This window comes from Mixophyes fleayi, chromosome 6 (assembly GCF_038048845.1).
Source record: "Mixophyes fleayi isolate aMixFle1 chromosome 6, aMixFle1.hap1, whole genome shotgun sequence".
NCBI lineage: Eukaryota > Metazoa > Chordata > Amphibia > Anura > Limnodynastidae > Mixophyes > Mixophyes fleayi.
The window spans coordinates 191862461-191874831 of record NC_134407.1 but is presented as its reverse complement, the minus strand read 5'-3'; the positions used below and the strand labels follow the sequence as shown (position 1 = coordinate 191874831).

The 12371-nt window shown below is 41.6% G+C and overlaps 1 protein-coding gene across 1 annotated transcript; it reads right to left on the bottom strand.

Moving 5' to 3' along the window:
- Positions 1–9522: 9522 nt before the first annotated feature.
- LOC142160531 (E3 ubiquitin-protein ligase RNF182-like) lies at positions 9523–12159 on the bottom strand. The gene is made up of 2 exons (XM_075215396.1): positions 11986–12159; positions 9523–11721 (listed from the first exon to the last, which is right to left on the bottom strand). The coding sequence occupies exon 2, from the start codon at positions 11670–11672 to the stop codon at positions 10974–10976; it is 699 nt and encodes a 232-aa protein (XP_075071497.1). The 5' UTR covers positions 11673–11721; positions 11986–12159; the 3' UTR covers positions 9523–10973.
- Between the last annotated feature and the right edge of the window lie 212 nt (positions 12160–12371).

The window sequence follows — 12371 nt, the reverse complement described above, 5'->3', positions numbered from 1 at the left end:
TAAGATAGCTCCTCTTCTCTATCAGTTTATTTTATTTTTCCTGTCTCAGAGTGTGTAGGCAGTATAGTGCAGAGTAGAGTTTGTTGTTTTACTTGTTATTTGGGTTCGAGAGGGCTTACCAGCGAGGTCTGCTTTCCTCAAAGTGTTGGCTGTGATGTGGCTACAGCAGGGCCTGTGCAGGAGCGTTATCCCCTTGTGGACCCTGGTATCGGTATTGGCCTCCCAACATACCGGCGGTACTGCCTTCGTTAGGGGCGCATGCGCAGTGCACTGACCACTCTACCGGAGCACTATTTGGATGAAGATTAGGGCAAACACCCAAAAGAAGCCACATATGGAAGCCATTATGGTAATCTGCAATCAGACACACAAGGATGATGTCATTGCAGACCCACCTCATATGCAACTGACGCCCATTGTATGAGGCTCTTTGTTGGCTACAGGTGGATGTATGCTGCAGGAGTTAGCAGCTGCCTAAGATACCTGCACAGATGGACCAGGGGCCCGCACCAAAAAGCTGAAGGCCACCCCAAGGTAAGCCCTTAGAGTGGGTGTTTGCTGTTGTATGGTAGTCTATTAGTACCTTTATGATCTCTTTGACAGTACCCCTGTGGATCCTGTGCAAGGGAAAAGGTCAAGCAAGGTTAAGAATCGTGTATGTGGAGGTGGCCCAAGATGTTACATCTCAAGTAATCCATTTCCTGCAACAAGACGGTTGACTAATCAATATACCCATAATTCATCTAGTACCCTCACAGCAGCTCATGTTCTTAGGGGTACAAATAGATATAGAAATGGACAAGGTGTATATCTCTCCACAAAGAATGTCCAAAATCCAGTCACTGGCGCATCAGGTACAAGCTCAACCTCGGGTTTCAGCACGCACCTGTCTCCGTCTCCTGGGAATGTTTTCCTCAACAGTAGGAATCCTTCCCTGGGCAAGATGGCATATGAGAGACCTTCAATCAAACCTGTTTGCAAACTGGGATCGTACAGTCTCTAGATTTCAAACTCAACCTCTCAAGAACTACAAGACAATCTCTGGATTGGTGGCCGCATCCAGACTTGATGAATCAAGGTGTGACTCTCAATCCCAGACTGGTCGATTCTTACCACGGATGCCAGTTCCATAGGCTGGGTTGCTTATATGCAGACAATGATAATACAAAGCACCTAGCTGGACAAGGAAAGACCTCTTCAAGGGAACATCCTGGAGATGAGAGCATGTAGTCCAGTATTTTCAGTCTTATCTATGGTCCAAACATCTGCGAAAATTCTCAGACAAGAAGACCGTAGTGGCTTCTATAAACAAACAAGGTGGCACTAAAAGCAGAGCAATAATGACTGAGGTAACCACCCTAATGATCTGGGTGGAGAAGAATCTGAAGTCACTCTCAGGCCTCCATGTGGGCGAGTTCCTTAAGGATGGCTTCGTTAAAGGACTAGCTCCATCTACACTGAAGGTGCAAATATCCACTCTTAACATTCTTCTTGATACTAAACTGTCATATCAAGATCTCGTTTTTCAGTGTTTTCAAGCAGTCAAGAGGCTACGACCAAGAATAAAACCATTCCTAGCCCCCTGGAACCTCAATATCATCCTGGATGCCTTAACTTCGGATCCCTTCAAGCCATTGCAAGATATTCCTCTCAAGTAACTCACTTTGAAGGTACTATTTCTAGTAGCAATCACTTTAGCTCGTCCGGTAGGGGACATACATGCTTTACGGTGTGAAGAACCCTTCCTAAATATTTATGAGGACAGACTGACTGGTTTTGAGGTCAAATCCGGAGTATTTGTCCAAAGTCATTTCCTCTTTTCACATCAATCAAGAGTTGGTACTGCCATCTCTGCCCACATCACACTAATAGTGAAGAGGAACAACTTCATACATTGGATGTGGTAAGAGCAATATCTACTTACATTGCCAGGACAGAGAATCTTAGGAAGACAAAGCAGCTATTTGTACTTCCTGAAGGTTCCCGCAAAGGATATGCCCCCTCCAAACCCACAGTGGTAAGATGGATCAGAGAGGTGATTGCACAGGCCTACAGGGGCAGCTGGTGTGAGGTGCCTGAGCTACTAAAGGCGCATTCAACGAGGGCTGTGGCGACCTCCTGGGCACATAGAATCCACAGAATCGACATCTGTAAGGCAGCCGGGTGGTCGCTGATACACACTTTTTCTAAGCATTATTTGCTAGGCGTATCCGTCTCTATGGAGGCCCAGTTTGGGAGTAAAATTCTCCAGCAAACTGTGTAAATAAATGTGCATTTTACTGTTGTTAGTGTGTTGGTTTTATTGCCCTACCGACTGGTACTGCTTGGGTATATCCTATTGTGAGGGCTGCCATGGAGTAGGAAAAGGAAAATTGGAGAATTATACTCACCGTTAATTTCCTTTCCTTGAAATACTTCATGACACGCCTATGTTTCCCACCCATGTTCTATACTTACATTTTAAGGACGGCTTGGGAAGTTGCAAAAGACACTGATGGGGAGTACGAGCTGCCCTATATACTCTGCAGGTAGGGTGAATGTTCCCTGTCTACACTCAGCTGAATGGGGTATTAACCCATTGTGAGGGGGTGCCATGGAGTATTTCAAGGAAAGGAAATTAACGGTGAGTATAATTCTCCAATTTTCAATGGTAACTGTTTTTACTGATGGTCGGTAATTTTACTGACTTGATTATAATCCTAATCACCAACATTCTATTGCATACTTGTCCGTCCGTCCGTCCGTCCCCCCCCCCCTCCCCAATATCCCACACCATTTTTAAAGGGTACTCCATATTTAGAGAATTCTATTGTCTTGAAATATTTTTTATTTTTGTCATCCTTATGTATGACCGATCTCTTGTGTAGATATAATCGTATCAAATGCACAGGCCAAAGCATATCTTTTGCCCGACCGAAGAGCAAAAGAGAAATCTGTCTGAAAAACAAAATTCTGTTAAAACCCCATAGAGGTCTATGGGTATAGCGGTAAGCTCTGGTAAGGGAGTTAATGGTTTAACCTTTTGTCAAATAGCAAAAAAAAACAGTGAAATCGCCTTTTGCCGGCTGTTACATTGCCATTTCAGCCTTAACCGCTTGTTAAAAATACTCCCTAACATGTTAAGTAAAAACATCTAGAAACAAATGCTTATAATGCAGACAGTATTGAGAAGTTCTAACCTTTGTTCCTTGCACAGCAAGAGCTGCTTGATCTGAATGTCCTATTCTCTAGGTGAGTTATTTTTAGATAAAACTTTAGCCACAAAGCGTTTTTTCTTCCCATATATTAAAATATATTTATAACGTCTGCATACATTTCAATATATTTAATGTATCTGCAGTGCCCTTAGCATCTAAATTAGGCTGTCTGCCTGCGGTCAAGTTGTGTTAGTGACTCAGGAGAGTTAATACTGTAGCACCATAGGAGTATCTAATTTCTCTCGCATGGTATCCTGGAGGGTGGATAATTGGGTAGTTCTCATTGTACACAAATGTATATTTCTTTTTATTCAAGTAAATAGAGAGGTGTATTAGGAGTCTACCTGAAGCGTCAATATTCTTCAGATACATAGAGGAAACTTTTCTTTGATCACTTGTAATGTAGGAATGTCACTCCTCGCGTGACAACAGCTACTTCGTAATGTCAGTGGCATATTATGCAAATGACTCTTTTGGAGTTGCCATTTTCTTTTTAAAGAAGACTATATAAAAAAAAAAAAAAAAACCACACTTTTTTCTAAAAGCTGCTTTCTGTTTTTAATACAGCTGCAAAAATCATTATTTTGTAGTTTTAAATACACAAAATTGAACATTTTACATTGTTTGATCTTGTTTTGCCCAATTCTCCGTGCAACAAGCTAATCCTTATAATCACAAGGCTATCCTATATTTCCATAAATTATTTGTTATGATCGGCAGGCGCTTTAAGTTTTAATGTAGTATGAATCCATTTCCCCTTCTTTGAAATAAATTTCAGCACAAAAATCATATATCAACATAGACAGAGACTTGGAAATAATAGCTTTTTTTTGTCTTAGAACCATAATGCAATATCTACCTTTTGGTCCTTGACCCAATGCTTTGAGTATGACAAAAACGACAACCTTTCCAGGACATACAAATTGGCGACAATGAGATAAAACTGTCAGCCGCTGCAGATGACATGGGTGGCCAAAGTCGTACCTTATTTGGGAATTTGGCTCCCTACACACCTAAGCTTCTTATATCGCCTTAACATCTCGGCGGCCATGAAGGATCTATCCCACGAGGTTGAGGGGTCGAAGTCTCTCAGTCTCTCCTTTTATGGGTAGTGCTAGTTTACTAAAAATGATATAATTCCCCAGGCGCCTCTATTCAATACAATCCCTGTTGGCGTTGTTGAGGGTCATAGATGTGGTCGACATTAATAAACATTTACATAATTTTATTTTGAAAAAATAAATAAAAATATTGGATTGGGTTGTTTAAGCTCCAACAACACAGGCACAATGGAGGCATCAACCTTCCTAACATAGATCTTTATAATTATTATATTTGAGGGTCTGGTTGTGGGGAACTGATACTGATGCTAACACTGCATTAAAACAAAACTTCCTTCAGAATATCAGACTTTTATCGCTTTCCGTCATATGCATGACCAGGAAACTTTCCGATAATGATATGTCCGACACTGTTTAGTGCAACATGAAAATTCTGAAGTCTAAGAGGGCAACATGCCAAAAATACAGACTTACCATCACACGCGCACACAACATTTCCGACAGGGCTTCAATAAACTGTGACTACAGAAAAGGGTGACAGTTGAAATTGACCTCACTTCAAAACGCAACTCTGACGTTTTTGGTTTTTAAGCGGCAATGCACAGACCCGGCGCTTGACCCTAATCCTAACCCTAATCGTAAACCTAAACCTTATCATAATGCTCTGGGTCAATACATCTATGCCCTACTGCCACTGATTGGGCAGCTACACTAATTGGATAATAATCGTGATCTATATGAACCAACAGAGCTGCTTAGGCGTTCTGCAAGTGCAGAACTGCAGCCACAAAAGTGCTATTTGTAGACTGGTCGCCTACTGGCGGCAGTAGTACATTTTGCTCAGGATGTTGGCCAGATCAGGTGCACTCATCTTCAATCCTTCCACAAGGTTGCACTGCTGTGCACTATTTTTTTTAAAGAACTGCGCATTAGCAATAATCCCTCCGCACAGCGCGATTCATCAAGATGCCCACAACCCCTCACTCTGGGTTCCCCCTTGGTGCCTAAGGGGCACATTTATCAATTAACGTTGAAATAGAGAAATGGTTATCAATCCTTATCGGACGGATAAGTATTGATTCATTTCTCAAATTTATCAAAACCGGAGTACAGAAACAGCAGTCCCGATAATCTGCTGTTTCTGTGAAAAAAAAAATCATACTTACCCCCCTCTTCGGAAGCGCTGTCTTCGGGTCTTCTCCTTACCCTTCAATTGCGCATGTCCAGTTCCAAGAACTGGACATGCGCACACAGATCCCCTCTCTGTCTCTGCAACGATAGTTGCAGAGAGAGAGCTGTGAGTGACAGGGAGGGATCATGTGATCCCTCCACACATGCGCTGTCCAGCTCTGCTCTCCGGAGCAGAGCTGATAGCATTAGATTTCCTCATGTATGCCAGCTGCAGCTGGCGTACATTAACATGACAAGTTCCCGAAAAAAATGTTTTTTCGGGACTTGTTAGATTGCGGCCAGGAGCAGTCACCATTCTGTTGAATGGTGACTGCTCCCAAAAACGAAGAGGAGTGCAAAGCAGCAGATATCCATGATATCTGCTGCGATGCCCCCTTAATAAATTTGCGAAAGACACTGTGGGACCTTAATTATCCGTTAAAAGCACTATCGTGCTTTATTAAATATGCCCCTTAATCTTCTGAGCACTGGGTACATAATATGCCAGTGTTATGTCAGATGCACTTGAGGTCAGAGGCTAGCTCTCTCTCATTAGCAGACAGTCTTATTTGTAATTTGTTCTATGCCGGGCTAATTTCAGATCATGAGTTCAGCAAGTAGAAATCTTTGGGGATTTACTGTCCGAAATCGAAGCTTTGTTTTCACAGTAACAAAATTTTGTGATTTTGGGTTAAGGGAATCCATTATAAGGAACAGCCCTGAGGGCATTTATATAAAGAGGTGGAGTGGTGATAGATACTTCTATTAGCAGATACCACCATTGCCCTCTAACTGTTGATGGCGAACATTTAACATCTAATTATAAATCGAGTATTTTATATATCTTTTATATACATTTATACATTTTATTTATGATTTCAACTTGAGACGACCATGGCCTTATCTGTGAGGAGTTTGTATGTTCTCCCCGTGTTTGCGTGGGTTTCCTCCGGGTGCTCCGGTTTCCACCCAAAAACATACTGGTAATTTAATTGGCTGCTATAAAATTGACCCTAGTGTGTGTGTGTGTGTGTGTATTAGGCAATTTAGACTGTAAGCCCCAATGGGGCAGGGACTGATGTGAGTGAGTTCTCTGTACAGCGCTGCAGAATTGGTGGTGCTATATAAATAAATAGTGATGATGATACCAGTCCAGAGTGTCCCAAAAGTAGGTGTATGAGGTTTTAAAATATTTAACAGTGAGATGCAGCCCTCTTTTATAACATATTAATATTAATTCACATTCATTACGCAAGGTTGGATTTGCTGCCCCCCCCCCCCCCAATTGGCTCTCTTAGGGGGGAATGCAATTGGCTGTGAGGTGCCGCCAGACATCGCCTCGATGTTCTGCGGCGCACATTGACTGCCAATACGGTACAGAATCTACGTTCACTTTCCATCGCATCTCTATTTGATATTTTGCATAGCAACACCCAGCTTCAAACGTGATGGGCTTGCTATGCGTGTCTGATTTTTCCTTTTAAATTGCTCCCAATCTCTCCAACAGCAAATATTTGCTCTTTGAAAAAAGTATTCTCACAAACAAATTGGAGAGAATATTTTTCATCACTGCTGTACAATGATATGTCAGTCTGTGTGCAAGATCAAACAAATTATACTTTGCTTTGTGGATATTTAAATGATCTGAAAGGGGTTTAGATTGACCGCCTGTGAGTGTGATTTTGCAAAGCTGATGCAAGTCCCGAAACTTGCATCAGCTTTGAAGTGGTCATAATCAGTAATTTTGCCATGTAAGCAAAAAAAAGAACAGTTTATGTACATAATTTGCAAAGAATGATTAGATTGTAATAAAAAAAAAATCCCCTCCATTGTCAAATGTCTAGTTGCTGGTAATATATAAAAATGTATCCAAATATTGCTTTAATACACATTATACAAATCTTTGTATTTCAGTGTCAGACACAATAAAACTGGGTACACAACTATGCAATTATCACGCTGATCACACGATTGTGCAGTTATTGCAAGAGTGTGTAGGCTTCCAAGATCATGTATTATCATTCCAAAACACATCGCTTCTTTTGATTTGGCTTTCTAAACATCCTAAAAATCACGATCAACTATGGAACGATGTCGGACAAATGTGGAAATGTGGAAGTGTGTACGCACTCACGATTGTATATCTGTGGAGTGTGTTCGGAGTCACAATCTTTTCAGGAGATGGTTATGAGAGATGAAGATCACAGATCTGATGGTAAATTGTGTAGGCGTGTGAACAAATCGGTATACACCCCATGGGACTTTCAATTGTTGGTGAAATTGTTACAGAAATTGCATCTGAAGTAAGTTTGTGTAGGTGTGTGGCCACCTTAACTCTCCACAAACTTTATTTCCCCAGAGCTAACTAGACCAAGTGGTTTATGAATAAAACAAAAGTCTCACCATAATGTTCTCTAAAGACGCAGATTGAAAAAATAGACTATAAAGCAAACCGCTCTTAGCTCTCTTCTGGGTAAGAGGACACAGGTCTTATTCCCAGTTAGATGAAACAGTTGACTGATAAGAGAGGCTGGTGATTACCTGTGGTGTGCAAGAATGTTGTTCCACTTCCAGCCTCAATACATTGTAAACATAGGAGACAATTTATTAAAGGGCAAAAAAACCTATTCCTGGTAAAAAAAAGCAAAAAAAAGCAGTTTTTGCATTAATCTCACTTTACCCTATACATCAAAGCATTACCACTGGCTATAGCGCTGCAAACTCGAAAAAGGTCACACATAGTGCTTTTAGGGGACAGTTCCAAAATCCCAAAACTGTATATTTTGCCGTGTTTAGATGACCTTTCGTAGCTTTATACTGTTCAGTTCCATTAGGATTATTTACAAGTTCTCTTCTGTGGATCTCTGACATATATGTGTGTAACAATATTGCACTAATATATAACACAAAGGAAAATAATTGGAAATGTCCTGACCTGCCTATGTAGTAGGTGAAGCCACCAACATGGTATGGTCACACTACTTCCGTGGCTGTGGAAGGGGTGCCGAGAACTTGCTGTGCCAGGACTCAATATTCCTCTTGGCGGCCTTAGTGAGGGTGTTTGTGCTGTAGTGGATTTTTGTGGGAGAAAGGTGGCCACACCCCCTACATCAGATACTATGCACTAAGCATCTCTGGAGGGGCCCCAAATCCCTCTTGGTGGCCATGTAAATCAGGGACATTTATGAAAACAGTTACACAGGTAATTGGGGGAAAGTGCTTTAACCTTAGAAGCCAATAGTATTGTAGTCCCTATTTCTCTCGTTCAGTGTAGACAATTAAACCTTACTGTATACTAAGGGGGGAATTCAATTGGCCATGTTGTTCTAGAAAGTAACGCGGCCTGCGCATTATGACCATTAGTCCGATAATTACAACGCAGAGAGTCGCGAGCAGAAATCCAGGTTAAAATTACCGTATTAACGGTAATAGTACGTAGGCCGCGTTACTTTCGAGAGTGACGCAGCCAATTGAATTCCCCCCTAAAAATGCTTTAAGGGGTCTATGCATCAAGCTTATTTGACACTTAAAACATGTGGAAATGACTCCGCATATTTTAAGTATGGTTGCTATGTATTACATGCCTACGGAGGAGATATGGGAAATGTCCTCTGTTTAGGCAAATACCGTGCAGCATCGCAGTCCCCATGGATTAATATAAGGACTGCGATGTTCAGCAATGCATGAAGCTTTGATGAGCTTTGCATTGCGCAGACAGGAAACGCCATCTCAGGATGGCGTTACCTGTCACTTCCTATGGGATTCTGCTGAAGCCTCTCTGGCTGGGCACAGCCCTTCTTTCTTTCACTGGTAGCGCTAAGCTGCTGGTAAATAGGACACAAAGTTTGCAGCACAGGAATTACTTCGCCAGGACTCCCAGAGTAGCCCCATCATGATACATTCCAGTGGTGCACAAATACTGTGATTTGCAGCGATGCATATTTAGTTGCACCACATCCTATTGATGCATAGGCCCCTAAGTGTTTAGTGCTATTCCTATTCTATACAGAGCTTTTACTTGGTGTAACCATAAAAACACAGACTTGTGCACAGTGATTACCCAACATGCTTTAAGAAAGACACAATACACAATGGAAAATAAACTCAATTTATCTGTAACATTATATTTCCATTACATGGATAGTAAAATATACTAGTATACATATAATTATGAGATTAACCTTAGCCCTTGCCTTATTAAGGTAAACGTGAGAATTTTCTATAACCAGAAATAAAAACACCACCACTTAGATGATCACAGTCCAGAAAATGATACCAACTTGATCCTAGTATAATAACGCTTGAATAAATTATATTTTAGATAAGACAGTATTCCATGCTTATAGTTACATGTTCCTAGAAGTGCAATGAATACAAACACGTTTGTTTTTTATAGCAATTATGACTTATGAGGTTTGCTTATTTTTTTTTATTTTTTTCCATATTAAAGATGTTATGCAAAAAAATAAAAGACACAAAGCTGAAGTGAACAATGCTAAGACCCCTTTGAAGGTGGATACAGGTTACATGAGCGTGTACGATTGGCCGCTTCCTGTAGCTGATGTCACAATCTGCCTTGTGGTCATTTTCTTGGATACTGGACTTTGCTTAAAAACGAAGCACTAGAAAATTGTTATTGTCTTATTGTTAGTGGGTGCTGAATAGAGGTTTAATAACTGTTAAAAGGTTTTGTTTTAACAATTAACCTTATGGAGTGACTGGCAAAATGCCCAACACCAAGACAGCTCTCTATACTGTTCTCTATTATAAATACTATGACTTAACGCTTGGTTCTGCTAAAGGCTGTTACACATATATAGGAGTTTGATGAGCTATCACTATCTTTGTAATGGCATTAGTGCAACGTGCCTTTACCCTATACTGCTGCTATTGGAGCTATGTACTGTGAGAAAATCCAAGTCTTTGTAGCTTGTGGCAGATCCAGCTGTTATACAATGTTGATTGCTAGGGTATTTTGGGGAATATTGCAATATACAATAGCAATAATACTCCATACCATGCAGGAAGCAACAGCAAAGCCAATGGTCAGTAGTGACCACTATACTTCGGTGGATAAATGCAGAACTACACCTGTAAAATCACTAGATTCTTTTACTACAGTACTAGTAGCGCTGAATGCTACCCTCCTAATTTAGTCACTGTTCTGAATGTCATAATTGCATATTACAGCTAGCTCCAGAATAGCAACACCAACTAACAGTACAGAGAACAATCAGTCACTGACGTCAAAAACGTGAGTTTGACATTTGAAAAAAAATATTCTTTGATATTATTTGCAGTCAATATAAAATTAGCATGGTGGGTAATGTGTGGGTGGCGGGTTCATATCTTCATTGGCTAGCACAGACTTTTGTGGTCATGAGTACATGTTATAATGCAGAAGACAAATGGAATAAAAATAGGACACAGGCACGGTACACTCAGAGTGTATAAGAGGCATAGGCTTGGCACTCAGTGAAGGTGAAGGGATGCTGGTGAGACAGGTCTTACGCAATCAGTGTTGGTTGCAAGGAATTCGAGATTGTTAATCGGCAAGGCAGGCAGTTAACTCATGGCAGAAACAGTAGCACAAAAGACTGAGTATAAGGGTGCATGGCACAAGACTAACCAGGATGATGCCTAGTAGATGCCCATTCATCATAAGATAGACGCCAAGGGGCAGTGAACTGATATACACGAGGCACAGGAAACCTAGCAGGACACGGGGCACAGGCCTGCAGGGTAGACAGCAGTGAGGAACACAGGAATCAGGTAGCCACGCTAGACTAGATGAGATTTTTACTCTCAGGATGTCTAGCACTGGCATATGTTCATCGAGCCCTGCAGGCTCGTCTGAGACTTCCATAATGGTGATGACTAGACACTCAGAGGAGTTAGGACACAGGTCCCCAGGACTCAAAAGAACCTCAGGTGCCACGGTGCGAGTACGCCTTTGGATCCATTCACGGCAGCTGAGCTTGGATAGCAGGCCACTGTCATCTGGTAGGAGCTGCAGGTCCTCAGGCAGTGGGGTCTCTTGTCGGCAAAATGGACAACATAGTGTAGCGGGTGGGGTTTGACCCCAGTTGGAAGACATCTTCCTGAGGCAACGAGCGCACATGCGGTGATCACACTGCAGAACTTTAGGTCGGTGTTGCCTTGTGTCAAAGCCATTATAACATATTTTGCACTCCAGCTCCAGAGGGCCCAGAAGTGGTTCCAATGAGTCATCACTACTGGTCATTCTGAAGAATAAGGAGGGGCAACTTGTGGGGTGGTGGGGAATAGAAGCCCTGGGGATAGAAAGTATATGATAATCTGAGATGGGATCAAATCAAAACTTAAAAAAAAATAGAACTTAGAACCTTTGAATATAAGCAAGTAACAAACAATGGTATATAAGCCTGTATGCACATGACGTTGGACCCTTAGACATTATAAACACTCCCACATCCATTAAGCCACCTCATTCATGCTCTTCTCTAACCCTGATCCACCTACGACAGATGCGAATGAGGGGGGGCTTTATTCTAGTGAGGGAGGGAGCTGCCACCTACCTCAGAGTTGTCAGCAGTAATCTGTTTTCATAGAGGGAGAGAGTCAGAGGGAGATGAAGTCAGGAAATAGGGGACAGAGAAATGGTAAGAAAGAGACAGTGATAACGGGAGTAAAAGGTATTGAGGGAGGATGGAGAGTGTTACGTAGAACGATGCAGCTCAGCTCTGTATCAAGCCAATATGGAATAAGCCCAGTGGTTGTCATGGAAACAGAGAAAAGGGACATAGTCATCTCTTCGTACTGCAGTATCTGCGGCCAGAAACAGGGGAGGACATATACATTGACCTACATACACAAATCTATAAACCTTTATTTCCAGTTTCTAATTACACATAGTTAACACTATTTCAAGCACGTATACATTAACCCACATAATGTTTATACA

Coding starts and splice junctions, on each gene's coding strand:
- LOC142160531 (XM_075215396.1), bottom strand. CDS start 11,672: ATGACCAGTAGTGATGACTCATTGGAACCACTTCTGGGCCCTCTGGAG.